The 16,763-nt window shown below is 49.0% G+C and overlaps 1 protein-coding gene across 4 annotated transcripts in view; it reads right to left on the reverse strand.

Moving 5' to 3' along the window:
• Positions 1 to 16,763, reverse strand: part of Olfm2 (olfactomedin 2) — a 77,886-nt gene that overhangs the window by 1,692 nt on the left and 59,431 nt on the right. For all 4 annotated transcript variants that reach the window (XM_057767406.1, XM_057767404.1, XM_057767407.1 and 1 more), the window contains 4 exons: positions 5,860 to 6,009; positions 3,169 to 3,315; positions 2,755 to 2,974; positions 2,325 to 2,431 (listed from right to left, as the gene is read on the reverse strand). In XM_057767406.1, the coding sequence (XP_057623389.1) occupies positions 2,325 to 2,431; positions 2,755 to 2,974; positions 3,169 to 3,315; positions 5,860 to 6,009 (624 nt within the window). The remainder of the gene's footprint in view (positions 1 to 2,324; positions 2,432 to 2,754; positions 2,975 to 3,168; positions 3,316 to 5,859; positions 6,010 to 16,763) is intronic.

Here is a 16,763-nt window from a genome sequence, read left to right on the forward strand (position 1 = left end):
CTCTGGTGAGTTCACACACACACCTGCACACAAATGTACAAATGTGTACAACACACACACACACAAGAGACAAAGTGGAGGCAATAGAGAAAACATCTCTTGTTGACCTTGGCCTTCACATGCAATGGTACACACCTACCTGTGCACACACCTTTATAAACACACACAACAAAAAGATCCTCAGTGAGTGGTGGTGAAGGATCATCGAAGGATCAGGCAGCATTGTGCACCCAGGAGACTCATGGGGGTCACTGGAGACTGGGCTGAGAGTATTCACCAAGTAACATGTTTGGATAATAAGGGATCACTTTGAGGTCACTATTTTGTATGGTTGGGAGTTGTTTGTTCTTGTTTTATTTTGTTTTTTGAGATAGGGTCTTACTATGTAGCCCAAGCTGGTCTGAAACTCACTATGTATGTCAGGCTGGCCTTGAGCTCACAGAGATCCTCTGCCTCCCAAGTGCTGGTATTAAAGGGCTATGCCATCATGCCTGGCCCAAATCCATCGTCAGTGGCTAAGTTCTGTAAGCACAAGGTCGCCTGGCACACCATTGCATCTCTCAGCGGCACCATTATCAGCACCACGATAAAAACACTCGTGGATGTCCTCATTATCCAGCTCAGGTCCGTTATTGAGGATAAGTTAATTAGAGGAATGATATTGAGGTTCTCGCCCAGGTGTCCCTGCCTAAGAACGCACAGGACTAGAGAAGTGCAAACCTGATTCCAAGCTAACCAACTGGTGGGACCATCGTCATCAGTCGAGGTCAGTGATCACAGTGGAGAGGTGTTGAGTTACTGCCTGTGCTCTGTGACACTTGACCACCCTTGTGATGGCTAGCTCTTTAAGATTTATTTATATGGGGAGCTGGAGAGATGGCTCTGGCTGCTCTTCCAGAGGTCCTGAGTTCAATTCCCAGCAACAATATGGTGGCTAAAAACTATCTGTAATTTGATCTGGTTCCCTCTTCTGGCATGCAGACAGAACACTGTATACATAATAAATTAATTATTTTTTAAAAAAAGATTTATTTGTATGTATTTCATGTATTTGTGCTCTATCTACATGTGCACCTGCATGCCAGAAGGGGGCATCAGATTCCTTTATAGATGGTTGAGAGCCACCACATGGATGCTGGGAATTGAACTCAGGACCTCCATAGGAACAGCCGGTGCTCATAACCACTGAGCCATCTCTCCAGTTCATGATGCTTAGCTTTAATGTCAGCGTGAAACAACCTAGGAAGTGAGTCTCAGTGAGAGATTGTCTACACTGAGTTGGCCTGTGCGCATGACTTTAGGGGACTGTCTTTATTGTTCATTAAAGTGGGAAGACCCTGCCCATTGTAGGCAACATCACTTATTAGACAAGGAGCCCTGAACTGTATGAGAATGGAGAGGTTGAACGGAGCACAAACGAGCAAGATGCATGCATGCATTTCTCTCTGATGCTGACCATGACTGTGGGGTGACGAATAGCTGTTTTAAGTTCCTGCTCTGTCTTCTCTACAAAGGTAGACTTTAACCTGGAACTGTAAGCTAAACTAAGCCCCTTTCTTCCCTAATTTGCTTTTTGTCTGAGTGCTTTATCAACTACAGAAATGACACAGACTGGGACTTGGGGAGGACATTGGTGTCCCTCTGTATCACTCTCTACCTTCTTTGAGATAGGGACTCTAACTGAACCTGGAGCTGGTGACCAGTAAGCCCCAGTGAGCCTCCCGTCTCTGCTCCCCACAGAACTGGTACACCTGCCATTCATGACTTTTTACGTGGGTACTAAGGGTTTGAACTCAGGTCCTCATGTTTGTGCAGCAAGCATTCTTGCCCACTATGCTGTCTCCTTCCATGACCCCCATGCCATCTTCAGCTGTGTAAGTACTCTAATGTCTGCACCACAAGACTGTGTAAGCGTGCAGTTCTCAGAATGTGTCCCCTTGATCTCAGCTCTCAAAAAGCAGACCTGGGCAGACCTCAGTGTTTGAGGTCAGCCTGCTCTACAGATGGAGACTTTGTCTCAAAAGAAAAAGGAAAAGAAAAAAAAAAAACCAACAGTTAAGATTACTTACTGATCTTGCAGAGGACTTGAGTTAAATTCCCAGCACTCATATCAGCTGGCCTACAGACACCTCCAGCTCTAGGGATACCCAATGCCCTTTTCTGGCTTTCAATAACACTGCAGTCATGCACCCTACCACTCCTGCCCCATGTACACCCACAAATAAAATGAATAAAAATAAAACGTAAATAAGAGACACAAGTGTGGATTCTCTGGGCACCCGTAGGCAGTCACTGGCTCTGGCCCCTGGGATAGGATCACTCACCCGGCTGTCTGCACTGGGGGCCATTGTGTCCGTCATCCAGGAGCCGAATCGGGACCCCATAGCCCGAATGGTAATGGGGTTACTGACCCCTGTCAGCTTCCCACAGCCTGGGAGATGGGAACAGTGGGAGTGAGGAGAGGAGCAGCAAGAACTCACGGGAGGCAGGGCACTGTTTGCATTGGGTAGTGCTGGGGCCAAGGGTCAGGGAGGAGATTCCAGGGTGTGATCCTAGGATGTCAGCATGGGCATAAAGCGCTGGAGATCGAGAGCCAAAACCACCTCCAGCTTTGGGGCCCAGTGTGGCCTTGGGTTGGGGATACCAAACAGGGAGGTTTAGCAGTTAGATGCCAAACCACACCTAGCTTTGGAGCACACAGGTAGCATTAAGGGGTGCAGGGATCAGGGGCCAAGCTTCGGGGTCAAGGCATACCCAGCTTCTGCGCGCAGGCGTGGAGTCGTGCCTCCAGGGCCATGACGCGCTGCTGCAGGTCCTCGTATCCATAGGCTCCCATTTCCTCCTGGATGGCAGCCAGGTTGCCAGAAAGGTTCCTCACTTCCTCCCTCAGGCGCACAATGGTCCGCGTGTCTGCCTTGTACTGCTCCAGCACCGAGCTCAGGGGCAGCAGCTCTGTCATCCTGTCCTTCAGTTCCTGCTTACCAGGAGAAAATGACCTCCGATCCCAAACCCTGGCCCTTGGCCCATACCTTCACCCTGTCATCTCAGATGCAATGCTCAGCCCTTGCCAAAGGATGCCCTCAGGACCCCAGAGCCTAGTCAGCTCCTCATGTCTTCCCAGACATGACCCCATCCTTGGAACTCAGAGCCGAACTCCGAAGAACCCACCTGGAAGCTTTTAGCCGAGACTGACCCATCAGCTGCCCTGAGCCTTGCATCCAGGCTCCGCATGAGCGTCTCCATGCTGCGAACATACTGGAGATCCCGATATGTCCTTAACTCAAGGACCTCCATGGACTGAGACACATTCTGGACCTAGAATGAGAACCATTCTGGAGTCAAAGTCCTCCTCCCAGCCATCCACAGAAGCAGACGCCAGCAGGACCAGCAAAGATGCCTGGCAGGGCTCCTCTCCCCTGGTCTCACCAGTAACCTTCCAATAGCAGGCTCCATCCGGTCCCATCCCTTCATACCTGTCGCCTCCTTCTGTCTCTCAGCTTCCGCCCTCCTGACCTGCAGTAAGTTCACCACACAGCAAAGCAGAGGGTGTTTTCCAAATGTAGTGGCACACATCTATTATCCCAGCACTCGGAGGTAAAGGCCAAAGAATCGGAATTTCAAGGGTAGCCTCAAAAGGAGCCAGGGGTGGTGGGTCACATTTGCAATCCCAGCACTCGGGAAGCTAAAGCAAGAGGATTGCCTTGAGTTCCAGGTCAGCCAAGGCTACGGAATGAATCTCAAGTCAGTCTGGGTCAGAATGAAACCTTGCTTCTAATAAAAAACAAGCGAACAAACGGTAGAGGTGAGAGGGTCCTGGGGCTGTGGCTCAGGCCTTGCCTGTGTACACAGAGGCCTGGGATGCAGCATCAGTTGGGTGTAGTGGTACATTCCTGTAATACAAACCACTTGGAAATGCAGCCAGGAGGATTAGAAGTCCAAGGTCATCGCTGTATATTCAGTGAGTTCAAGAGCAGCCTAGGCCTTGGGTCTCAACCTTCCTAAGGCTGTGGCCCTTTAGTACAGTTTCTCATGTTGTGGTGACTCCCCCAAACATAAAATTATTTTCATTGCTACTTCATAACTGTAATTTTGCTACTGTTACGATTTATAATGTAAATATCTGTGTTTTCTGATGGTCTCAGGAGACCCCTGTGGAAGGGTCATGTAACACCCCCCAAAAGCATCAATACCCACAAGCTGATAACCACCGCCCTAAGCTATACAAGACCCTGAGGCACACACCAGTCATGCCAAAAACTATTTTTTTTCAGCCACTATGAACAATCAAAGGCATGGCATGAGAGTCCACAGCTTTGGGGCAGAGTAGGATTCTGGGAGCCAGTGGCAGGGGCTCAGGGGCTGCAGGGGCTGCAGGGGCTGCAGGGGCTGCAGGTGAGCAGGTGGCTCCTCTCTGCCAAATCTCAGCTTCCTCCCCTGTACAGTGGGGGTTGCAGGCATCACAGCTGACAAACGGACAGTGACAGGGACTTTAGTCAGCAAACAAAGAGTCCAAAACATCCTGGGGACAGATGAAGTGGAGGCAGCCAGGGTAAAAAGGAGCCTTGCATGTGCATGTGTATGTATGTGTGCGTGCGTGCATGTGGGATATATCTGTATATCTAAGTGTGTTTATAAGTGTGTGCATACATGTCTGTGTGTATGTGTTTTTGTGTGCATACATATCTGCATAAGTGTGTCTGGAGGCCAGAGACTGATGTTGGTTGTTTTCTTTTTTTAAAAAAAAAAATATTTCTTATTGTTTATTTATTTTATGTGCACTGGTGTGAAGGTGTCAGATCCCCTGGAACTGGATCTTCAGACAGTTGTGAGCTGCCATGTGGGTGCTGGGAACTGAACCCGGGTCCTCTGGAAGAGCAGTCAGTGCTCTTAACCACTGAGCCATCTCTCCAGCCCCTGATGTTGGTTATTTTCCACAATCACCCTCCACCTATTTTTTGAGACAGGGTCCCCAAGCTCATACTTCAGCCAGACTGGTTCAAGTTCCCAGCTGTGCCTGTCTCTCTGCTTTCCTAGCCCCAGGGTTACAGACATACACTGCCAGACCTAGCTTTTATGTAGGTCCTGGGTATGTGAACCCAGGTCCATATTACCCATATGACCCACTGAGCCATATCCCTAGCCTACCCCTCCCCTTTAAAGTATTTTAAAATTACATTTGTTTGTTTGTTTGGTGTGTGTCAGAGTACACCTTGTGGGAGTTCATTCTCTCTTCTAACCATGTGGGACCTCAGGTCATCAGGCTTGGTGGCAACTTACCACCCTTCCCAACCTCCCACCCAGCAGGATCTTCCTACATAGACCAAGCTGGACTCAAATTTGTGGCAGTCATTGTGCCTTGGCCTACAAAGCTCCGGTATTCTAGGTGTGCACCGCCACTCCCAAATGCAGAATCTTTGCTGAGCCTTGGCAGTACAGGTTAGACCCTCGCTGGAAAAGGACACCAAGTACCTTCTTTAGCATGGTGACCCAAGACTGCCAGGCCTGAGAGCGCAAGGAACTTAATGCTGCCCATGATACTCTCTGCTCCCTAAGAGCTAGAACTTGGGGAGCAGAAGCAATTGGATCTCTGAGCTGAATGCCAGTCTGGTCTACAGAGTAAGTTCCAGGATAATCAGGGCTACACAGAGAAACCCTGTCTCAAAAATAAATGAATAAAGAATAATTAATAAAAATCAAAGAAAAAAGAAAAACAAACAAAGTCTACGTAGAAGAGATCCCAGTCATTGGCCACTTTAGAACAATCCACCTGGCTGGATCTGCTGTGGTTCAGCCTAGTTGGAGATGCAAGAGACCATCTCAGCCTCCCCCCTCTCCCCTCTGCCCCCGTCAGGTCCCTACCTTCTCCATGAGCTGCCGAAGCTCTCTGCTCCGACCATCTCGGGCGCAGGTGCTCTGTGCAGGGATCACAGCCGTGCAGATGCATTTGCCATCGGGTGCCTGAGCGGAGGTGTAGAGCTGCCAGCCCTCTTCTGGACTCTGGAAGAGAGTCTACAGACAAAAGGCTGTCGTCAGAGAGCAGGAACCCAAAGAGGCCCCTCCATCCTGCTGGGAAGAACAGAAGCCTTTGGACAGGGAGATGGCTTTGCATGCTGAGGACCTGAGTTCAGATGTCAAGAGTCCATGAAAAGAGCCAGGGACAGAGACTGACTGGTCCCTGAAAGCTTGCTGACCATACTGGCCAACTGGACAACTCTGTAGGCCAATGAGAGGCCCTGCCTCAAACAGAAGGTGGGAAGTACCTAAGGAATATCACCAGCTGATGTCTTCCTCTGATCTCCACACACATGTATATGTGCATATGGGCACACACACATGCACACGTACAAACAAAGAGAGGTAGGGGAGATGGCTCAAGAGGTAAATACAACTGTGAGGACCTGGGTTTGGATCCCTACAACCCACAGAAACTAGACACGGTAGAGCGCGTCTGTAATCTTAACACTACTACATCAAGGTGGAAGATGCAGACAGGAGAATCCCCGGAAGCTTTGAACCTTATACCCTGGCGTATACAGGGACGAACAAGACACTGTCTCAAACAAGGTGGACAGCGGAGACTGAAACCCAGATTGTCTCTGGAACTGCCATGTGCATGGTGTGTCTCAGGAAGCCCAGGCTGGCCTTGAACTAAATACGTGGCTGAAGGTGACCTTGAACTTGTGGTCAACTTGCCTCACTCTATGGAGTGCTGGGATTACAGGAATGCACCACCACCCTTGTTTAGTAGGTGCTCCTGCATGATAGGCCAGCCTTCTGCCCACTGAGCCCCAGCCCAGAAAGGGAAACGTTCAGCGCTGTAACCCTCAGTGTGCAAAGGGACCTAAGAACAGCCACTGTTTTTAAAAAGTGGTAACTTTGAGCTGGATGTGGTACAGCACGCCTGTAAACTCAGCACCTGGGGCTGAGGCAGGGGGATCATAAGTTGGAGGCCTGCTGTGGCTCCTTAGAGAGACCCGCTTCAGTCTGGTGCATGGTGCACTCCTGTAGTCCCAGCTACTTGGGAGGCTGCTGAAGGGCAGGAGTTCTGTGCTGGAGCGGGTCAAGCTGATCTTGTATCCACACCAAGTTTGAATCAATGCAGCGATCTCCCGGTAGTGCTTAAGGAAATCCTGTTTCAGAACTAAAAAGGTGGAGGGAGCTTCTTAGAGAGCAGACATCTGGGTCAGAGGAGATGGCTCTGTGGATAAAGAGCTTGCTGTATTAGCACGGGGATCCAGGCTTGGATCTCCAGAACCCACATAAAAAGCCACAGCTGGTAGTGCAGGTTCAGGGGCATGGCTACAGGAGGATCTCTGTGCTGTACAGCCAACTCAGCCTCCTTGGTGAGCTCCAGGCTAGTGGAAAGGCCTGTCTCAGAAACAGATGCAGGGCTCTTGGGGAAGGATGCTGAGGTTGCCCTCTGGTCCCCACATGTGCCTGTTACATATACCTGTGCACACCCGCACACATTCTACAAATTGGAGGAAGCATATAAAGGTATAGATAAGCAAAGATCAAATATTTAAAATTGTTAGGCAGTATAGACAGAAGAAACACAAGGGGGAAGCAAGTGCCCTTCAGGGTGTGAGTTCAGGTGTCAATTGAGTGCAGACTGGAAGATGAGGGAGACGAGACATTGTGTATATGGAAAGTGTTCCAGGCAGGAGGAGCAGCGATGGGAAAGACCTACGGTAGGGGCACAGGTAGGGTCATTTACCTGGGTGGCTAGAGCAGAGTAAGCAAGGGCCCAAGCGAAGGGGGCAAGGGTGGGGAGGTGCCAGCGTGACAGGGAAGGAGTTTGGTTTCCGGTCTGAGCGTCATGGTAGCCATGGAGGGGTCTAGCAGAAGAGAGACGCCCTCTGACTTAGGAACCAGTGGCTGCTCAGGTTTAGGCAAATGGCAGTGAGCAGTGGCCATGATTTGAGAAGTGGAGGAGCCTGGTCCTAGTTAACATGTTTGTTTTTGTTTTGAGACAGGCGCCCATGTAGCCCATGCTGACCTTGAACCCCCTATCGTAGCCAAGGATGGTGGTGATCCTCCTGCCTCCACCTCAAGAGCTGCAGGCTGACACTCATGTGCTCCATGCTCACTCGGTTCGTGCAGTGCTAAGGAAGGAACCCAGACTTTGAACACGCTGGGCAAGCGCTCTGTCCACCAAGCCCGGCCCAACCTATAGACACACTATAGACACTGCGAGTGTTTTCTGGAGAGGCAAGCAATATGAAATCCGTCATTTACATGGCTGCTGCTGATCTCAAACAGAGGCACTGCCCAGGAGCTGAGGCAGGAGCAGTCGTGGGGACTCCTGCTGCACACTTTCTTCTCTTCTCTTCCCACTCAACCTGTTTTGTTTTTTTTTTAATGAAATGTGAAGAAAGGAGCTAATACACAGTGAGCTCTACACCTCACTAATTTGTAAGAAAAATAGCCCATTCACAGACCACGGCAGTGAGTCACGCTGTGTGTGTCTACTCCCTGCCGTAAGAGCCCACGTGACCTTCCATGACAGGACTCTCCTCCATTTTTTGTTTGGCTTCATAAGTCGCATTTATTTATTCATAGTGTGAGTGTGCAGTGTGCATGTATTGTGTGTGTGCAATGTGCATGTGGTGAGTGTGCAATGTGCATGTGGTGTGAGTGTGCAGTGTACATGTGGTGTGAGTGTGCAGAGTGCATGTGGTGTGAGTGTGCAGTGTGCATGTGGTGTGAGTGTGCAGTGTGCATGTGGTGTGAGTGTGCAGTGTACATGTGTGGACAAGTGTGTGCTACGGAGTGCATATGCAAGCCAGAGGGCAACACCATATCCACAGTGTGGTTCCTGGGAATGGAACTCAGTAGTCAGGTTTGGTGACAAGTGCCTTTACCCTCTGAGCCGGCTCACCTACAACCTTTTTCCTCTTCCTTACATTTAGAATTAGGCAGAGCCAAGGCTCATGCAGCAGAAGTCACTGAAGTCACCTCCCTGAGGGTCGATAGGTAGTTAATGGCAGCCAAGGGAGAGGCTAAGGAGGCCACAGCCATCTCTAAGGTTTGGTGGCAGTTAATGGCTGGGGGAAGGGAGCTCAACACTCTGCCTGAATTAACAGGAGAGGAGGAGCCATTCCTCGGCAGTAAGGGGCACACGGCCCTGTGAACAGCTCCTCATCCACGCTCTGTAAGCAACCCCCATGAAACTCACTGGGTCTTTCTCACATACACACACACACACGTCATGAAAGTAGAAGTGGGTGCTGGTTGGGAGGGAGGAGTTGGCAAGAGTGGGAGGGGACAAGAAAGGTGATGGGATGAATATGAGTAAAGAACATTATGTGTGTTATGAAAATGTCATGACCATTATTATGTACAGCACGCTAATAAAAACTTAAAGGAAGATGCAGGGGCCCAGTGCCCCACCTAGGACCCCCGAGGCTGTCACAGTCCACTTTGTCTGTACTCAGAAAACACACTCCTAAGTTCCTCACCCCAGGTCCTAGTGAGTCGTGCCTCTGCTGTGCAAGAACTCTTGTTTGGTTTTGTTTTATGTGTAGGGTGTTTTGCCTGCATGTATGTGTATATATATGTGTGTGTGTGTGTGTGTGTCTTCAGTTCCCTGGCGCTGCACTTACAGTTGTGAGCTGCTGTGTGGATGCTGGGAATCAAACCAGGGCCTTTTAGAAGAACAACAGCCAGTGCTCTTTAATCACTGATCCAAGCCTCCAGTCCACTATGGGAGAACTCTAAGTGTTGTTGTTGTTGTCTTGGTTTGGATTTCTCTGTGTTAGCCTTCTCAGCTATCCTGGAACTCGCTTTGTGCAACAGGCTGGCCTCGAACTCACAGAAATCCAACTGCCTCTGCCTCTCCTGCTAGGATTAAAGGTGTTTGACACCACCCCCATCTACCTGTGGGAGAACTCTTGATTTTGTTCTGTTTTGTTTGCTTTGAGACAGGACTTCACGTTGCCCAGGCTGGCCTCAAGTGCACTATGTAGCCAAGGATGGCCTGGGTCTGATACTTCCCCTCTGGAGTTCTGGGATGACAGGCAAGGGCCACCATGGCTAGTTTTCATGGGAGAACTGGTTGGTGGCTATTCTAGAATATCTCAGCGAGCCGGGGGGCCTGGCCTGCGGCATCTGGGGCTGCTCATCAACTCTGGGTCCATGTGCTCATTTTTCTCCCCTCCCCACAAGTGCTTCCAATAAGCAAAACTATGTCACGCCAAGTTAGTTTCAAGGGTGCCTGCATACTGCACCCCATAAAGCCCAGTGTGGTGGCCTGTGCTCTGCCTCCATGTGTGTCTGTGCACCACATGCATGCCCGGAGAGATCAGCAGAGGGCGCAGGATCCCATGGAACTGTTGTAGCTTTGAGCTGTCCTGTGGGTGCTGGGAATTGAACCAAGGTCCTCTGGAAGAGAAGCCAGTGCTCTTAGCTGCTGAGCCTCACTAAACTGGCCCAGGCTGGTCCTCTTGTACTCTTCCTGTATCCAGGTACTGGTATCACAGGCTTAGTCCACCAGACTCAGCCAGGAAAAACAGCCACAAAAGGCTTCCCCTACTCTGAAAAAAAGCACCATTGCTTAGCCTCCTTTCAGAACAAATCCAGTCCTTTCAAAACTGAACAACGAACAGGAGCACAAATGTCTCTGCCTATCCTCCCACGGGCTCAGGTCCCCCAAGCAATTAGGCTGGAACTCCCCCATAGATTCTCATTTATGCACAAACAAAGCAGCCCGTCCGCATGATTAGCATCTCCGGCCTGTGCCTCCAGCATGTCCTTTGAAGCAAACAAGACTTCTTCCAACACATGAAATGTTGAATTGTAAAAGAGAAGCAAGCATCGCGAAGAAGGCTTCTGTGGCTTTCCTGAGATAATTGTGCGGCGCATGCCTTGCTGGAGCGTTCTCTGCAGCCGTGTGATTAAATGCCTGGGGTTTGACCGCCAGGTCTCAGCATACTAAAACCTCGAGTTTTGCCCTGCAGGGTTAAGTTCAAATGCTCCATCAAGTTCACGTCTATGGAAGGCAAGGGAATGGCCTAGGAAGCTTGATGTTAAAGAATCCAAATGCCATTTCTTCAAGGCTGGGGTCTATCTTGGTAAGAAAGTCCCTAATTCCTGGAAGGGCTTATCCTGAGAGATACACTAGTCTATCTCACTTAAAATGACAGTGTGAAGCCAGCAAGGTGGCTCAGCCAGCAAAAGTGTTTGCCACTAAGCTGACGACCTGAGTCCAACTCCTGGGGACCCACACAGTAGGAGTGAACTGTCTCCCCCAAGTTGTCTTCTGACCCCATATATGTCAAGGCATTCAATGCCTTCACACAAATACACAAGTATATGTAAAAAAATTTAAATACAGGAAAATCTTGGGTACAGGAGAAGACAGAGGATCCCTCATCTCTGTCCAGCAGAGAATCGAGAATTCCAGTGACACCAGTGACAATTCTGTAATCTTTGAGGAATCTCACCAGAAAACCCATTTACAGGAAAGGGCACATCCTAAACCCCTTGTGCAACCCTAGTGGCTGGTTTTTCTCTATTCAGGTATAACTCCATCCTAGGCATGTCCTGAGCCACCCAATAATATCACCAAAAGATGGGTTTTTGTTTTGAATTTTTCTTTTTCTTTTTTTGAGACAGCTCTGGTTGTCCTGGAACTCATTTTGTAGATCAGGCTGGCCTTGAACTCACAGAGATCCTCTAGTATCTGCCTCCCAAGTGCTGAGATTAAAGGTATGAACCATAGGGACTGGTTCTTTTCAAACACTTTATTTTAATTATGTGTGTATATGTGTGTGTAAGTGCACATGACTGCAGTGCCCCTAGAGGCCAAAAGAGGACGTTGGATCTGCTGGAGCTTGTTTACACGCACTTGTGAGCCACCTCTCATTGGTACTAAGAACTGAACTCAGGTCCTCTGCAAGAGAGAATCATCTCTCCAGCCTCCCAGGCACTCTCTTTTGCTGAATTCTGGTTCCCATCTTAATATTCCTGCTAATGGGCTCTAAGAGGATAAGCTATGCCCTCAAGTAGCTGTTCTTCAAATCACATTTTGTGAGCTTGGAGCTTTCAAATACTTTCATGGAAGCTGCTGCCCCAATTAAGCACAGGCTCCATAATAGATTCAGGGTTAATTAAGCCTGAGACACACAGAGCAATGTAAAGACCCTGTCTAGAGTCACCCAGTGAGGGACTGGGGTGTGGCTCAGGGGTAGAGCCCCTGTCTAGAATCCCCCAGTGAGGGGCTGGGGTGTGGCTCAGTGGTAGAACCCCTGCCTAGAGTCCATCAGTGAGGGGCTAGGGCGTGGTTCGGTGGTAGAGCCCTTGCCTAGAATCCCCCAGTGAGGGGCTGGGGAGTGGCTAAGTGGTAGAGCACCTGCCTAGAATCCCCCAGTGAGGGCCTGGAGTGTGGGCCAGTGGTAGAGCCCCTACCCACAGTCCCCCAGGGTATATGGTTCAGCACTAGCCTTAGTAGCTATGGCAGTCTTGAGTTTTATCCGCAACTCTTCTAAAATGAAGGAAAGAAAAAAGCTTCCTGAGACAGAGGGATTGTGGCTGGATCCCCTGGGGGCAGCCACCCTGAACACTGGCTGTGGGAGGCTTAGCCAACTGGAAGAGAGCAAGCATCTGCCTCTTAATAAAATGAGGATGGAATCGAATTTGAGACTGGGTAATTTAATCAGCAAGCTGAGGTGGCTTGGGGCTTATATATTTATTTGGACTTTTCCTCCTTCCAGAAAAGCATCTAAGTGGTTTACAAGGATATGTAAAACACCACACAATGGATCCAATTAAATTTGAGAGTGGGATCAGACACACTGGGAGGGCAGGCTGCCAATCCACCGCCAAGGTGGTCAGATGTCTGTTCTTGCACTTTATCCAGCCAATTTGAGACTGAAAATCCAGCCCACAAAAAAATCATAAAGATCATATGGCCAAGCACCATGCTGCTATAAGAATCTTTTTAAGAAGATTTTTTAAATTGCAGTTTTGTGTGTATGCGCGCACATGTGTGTGCGTGTGCACAGGTGCACACTCATGTGCCATGACGTGGGTGTATGTGTTAGTCAGAGGACAGCTTACAGTTCTTATCTACCATATGGGTTCTGGGGATTGAACTCAGGCTATCAGCTTAGTGGCAAGCATCTTTACCTGCTGAGTCCTCTTGCTGGCTCCTACAAGGATTTTTATTAGGGCACTTCTTAAAATTAGACAGGTAGGAGTGTTTCTTTTTTCTAATTATATAATAATTGGTGGAATAACTTAAAATTGTAAGGTGCATTCACAAGATGAAATACTATCCGTGACTTTGCCGGGCAGTGGTGGCGCACGCCTTTAATCCCAGCACTTGGGAGGCAGAGGCAGGTGGATCTCTGTGAGTTCGAGACCAGCCTGGTCTACAGAGCTAGTTCCAGGACAGGCTCCAAAGCTACAGAGAAACCCTGTCTCAAAAAAAACCAAAAAAAAAAAAAAAAGAAAGAAAGAAATACTATACAGTCATTAAAATTGGGGACTCTGGGTCCCAGAGTGCTTATCTAGTTAGCATGCATAAGGTATTGGGTTCTATCCTCAGTGCCACACAAAAATATCACATATACACATGGAATTCAGGGCCTCGGGAGTTCTAGGAAAGAACTGTACCACTCAGCTCCCCACTCCCAGCTCTAAGTAGTAGGTTCTTTTTTCTTTTCTTTTCTTTTCTTTTTTTTTTTCCTTCTTTTTTTGAGACAGGGTTTCTCTGTAGTTTTGGAGACTGTCCTGGAACTAGTTCTTATAGACCAGGCTGGTCTCAAACTCAAAGAGATCCTCTGCCTCCCGAATGCTGGACTTAAAGGTGTGCACCACCACTGCCTGGTGCTAAGTAGTAGGTTCTTATCACTGACTTTAAATTTGCCTTTTCAGTTTGTGTGAGTGTGTGTGTGTGCATGCGCGTGCACGCAGTGAATGAATGTGGAGACCAGAAGACAACCTTGGGTTTTTTGTTTGGTTTGAGATAGAGTTTCTCTACATAGCCCTGGCTGTCCTGGAACTCAGTATGTAGACCAGGCTAGTCTCAAGCTGATGGAGATCTGTCTGCCTATACACACACACACACACACACACACACACACAAATAGTGCCGGGTAGGATTAAAGGCAAGCACCACACGAGGCAGTGGTAGCACACGCCTTTAATCCCAGCACTCAAGAGGCAGAGGCAGGAGGATCTCTATGAGTTTGAGGCCAGCCTGGTCTACAGAGCTAGTTCCAGGACAGGCTACAAAACTACAGAGAAACCCTGCATCAAAAAACCAAAATAATAGTAGTAATAATAATATTACTAATAATTTAAAAAATAAAATAAAGGCAAGCAGCAACATACCCAGCCCTCCACCTTGTTTTTTGAGAAAGTGTCTCTGGTTGACCTGCAGCTTATGAATTCAGTTAAGCCGGCCGGCCAGAGAGCCCCAGGAATTCTGTCTCTGCCTTGTCAGCACCGGAATTACCACCATGTGCCACCATAGCAGGGCTTTTAAAATGTATGCGTTCTGGGGGTGAGACGCCAGGTCCTGTGATTGCTTGGTGGCAAGCTCTTCACCAGCCCAGCTCTCCCACCCCAAGTTTAGCTTCTTTCCCAAGTTTCTTTCCTAGTTTTAAAAACTGCATGGATCGGGGGCAGCTAGCAAGGTGGTTTAGTGGCTCAGAGCACTAATTGCTCTTCCAGGGGACTCAGATCGGATTCCCAGCACCCACATGGTTGTCACTCACAACTGTCTGTAACTCCAGTTCCAGGGGATCCAATGTCCATGGGCTCTGCACACATGAGGTGCACAGTCATACACAGAGGCAAAACACACTGATACATGAAAAATGTTTTTTAATTTAATGTATTTTATTTGTATTTATTTTGTATGCATGTCTCTGTGTGTGTGTGTGAAAGAGAGAGAGACAGAGAGAGAATGTAGGTCAGAAGACAACTTGTAGGAGTTGGTTCTCCCCATCATGTGGGTCCCCCAGACTCCATCTCAGGTAGTCAGGGTTTAGCAGTAAGAACCTTTACCTACTGAGCCATCTCACTGTCGCCACACTCAACCCCTCTCTTAAAATATGAACATGAATCCTCTGTAAGGAGATAGAGATGGAGCCCAGGGCCTGCTCATTGCTAGACAAGTGACTCACTACCACGCCACACCCGGCCCATCAGTCTTGTTAGAACTCTGTAACCCTCCTGCCCTCACACTTGCTCTGTTTTGTTGGACACAGGGTCTCGTGCAGCACAGGCTGGCCTCCAACTCTATGTGGCTGAGAACGATCATGGACCTAGTGCTGGAATGACAGGCTTGTGTCAGCACACGCGGTTCCAAGCCACTCTGAGGAGGGGACCCAGGACTTCCTACATGCTGGACAAGTGCTCAGTCAACAGAGACCCAGCTCCGCATCTCAAGCTTGTTTAAATTCATTTTTTTTTTTATTTTGGCAAAGGAGTAAGAGAGACATAAGCAGAAGGGAGACTGAGAAAAATGAATCTGTTAAAACCCGACCCCGACAGCATATGGTTGGGCAAGAATTTGGCTTGGAGCTCCTCAGCAGAAAACTCAAAAAGTGAAAACTGGTCACTTCTGCTGTCCCCAGTGTCCCGAAAGCAAAGCACTCCAGATGCTCCCAAGAAGCAGTGACTATTTTTGGTACTGAGAACAGGCGGGGATTTCTCCCACGGCCTCCCAAAAAGGACTCTGTGATGTCACCCACGTCTTTCCGGGCAAAATCCAAAATCTTTACGGTTAGAAGCTGCCCCTCCCCCTTCTCTCTTCTCTCCGCCACCCCTGCCTGCCCTTCACTCTTCTTTCTTTCTCATCTTTATTTCCTTCCTTTACATCTCTTTCTCTCCCTTCTCTCCCTCTTCTCTTTTTTCCTCTCCTGTCCTTCTGTTCTCTCTCTCTCCTCTCCTCTTCTCTTCTCTTCTCTTCTCTTCTCTTCTCTTCTCTTCTCTTCTCTTCTCTTCTCTTTTCTTCTCTTGTCTTCTCTCTCTCTCTCTCTCTCTCTCTCTCTCTCTCTCTCTCTCTCTCTCTCTCTCTCTCATTCAGACAAATTCTTAGTCGTTAGCCCAGGCTGGTTCAAGCTCACGGTCTTCCCGCCTCCACCCTCAGAGTGCTGGGACTCCAGGTGTGCACCACCACATGTGGCCTCTGGGTGTTTCCCACTCCTATTCCGTCACAGTAGAACAGAGTAGAACCCACTCCACAAGGTCCTGCTGGACTCATGTTCTCGACTGACGATTTGAGTGCTGGGTAACCCAGGCAAGTTGTTTAACTTACCTGTGCCTGTTAAGTGTCCCTACTTCACAAGGGTCCCTGGGAGGACAGAATGGTTTAAAAAGGATAGCACACGCATTTAGAATTAGAAGAGTCCTAGGCAGACAGAGTTACAGAAGTTGGCTATCATCACCATTACGTGGAACAATTTTCTCGATGATGCAGAGGATGGGGCCCAGGGTCTCACATGTGCTAGGCAGGCGCTCTACCCCTGAGCTACACCCCAACTCTGCAGCTATTGCTACAATTGTCACTTCATAATAGCCAAAGGCCAGTTAAGTAACTTTTAGGTGTGTGTGTAGGCCAGAGGACAGCCTCAGGACTCGCTCCTCTGCGGTCATCCGCCTCTCTATACCTTCTCACTTTGAGTGCTGACATTAGAGGTCAGAGGCGGTTCTGTGGAGTCCTCTCCTTACCCGTGGAATCTGGGGGTGGAACTCAGGTCATCAGGCTTGTACAGTAAGCCCTCTCAGCCACTGAACCATATTGCCAGCCC

Source organism: Chionomys nivalis, chromosome 4 (genome assembly GCF_950005125.1).
Source record: "Chionomys nivalis chromosome 4, mChiNiv1.1, whole genome shotgun sequence".
Lineage (NCBI taxonomy): Eukaryota > Metazoa > Chordata > Mammalia > Rodentia > Cricetidae > Chionomys > Chionomys nivalis.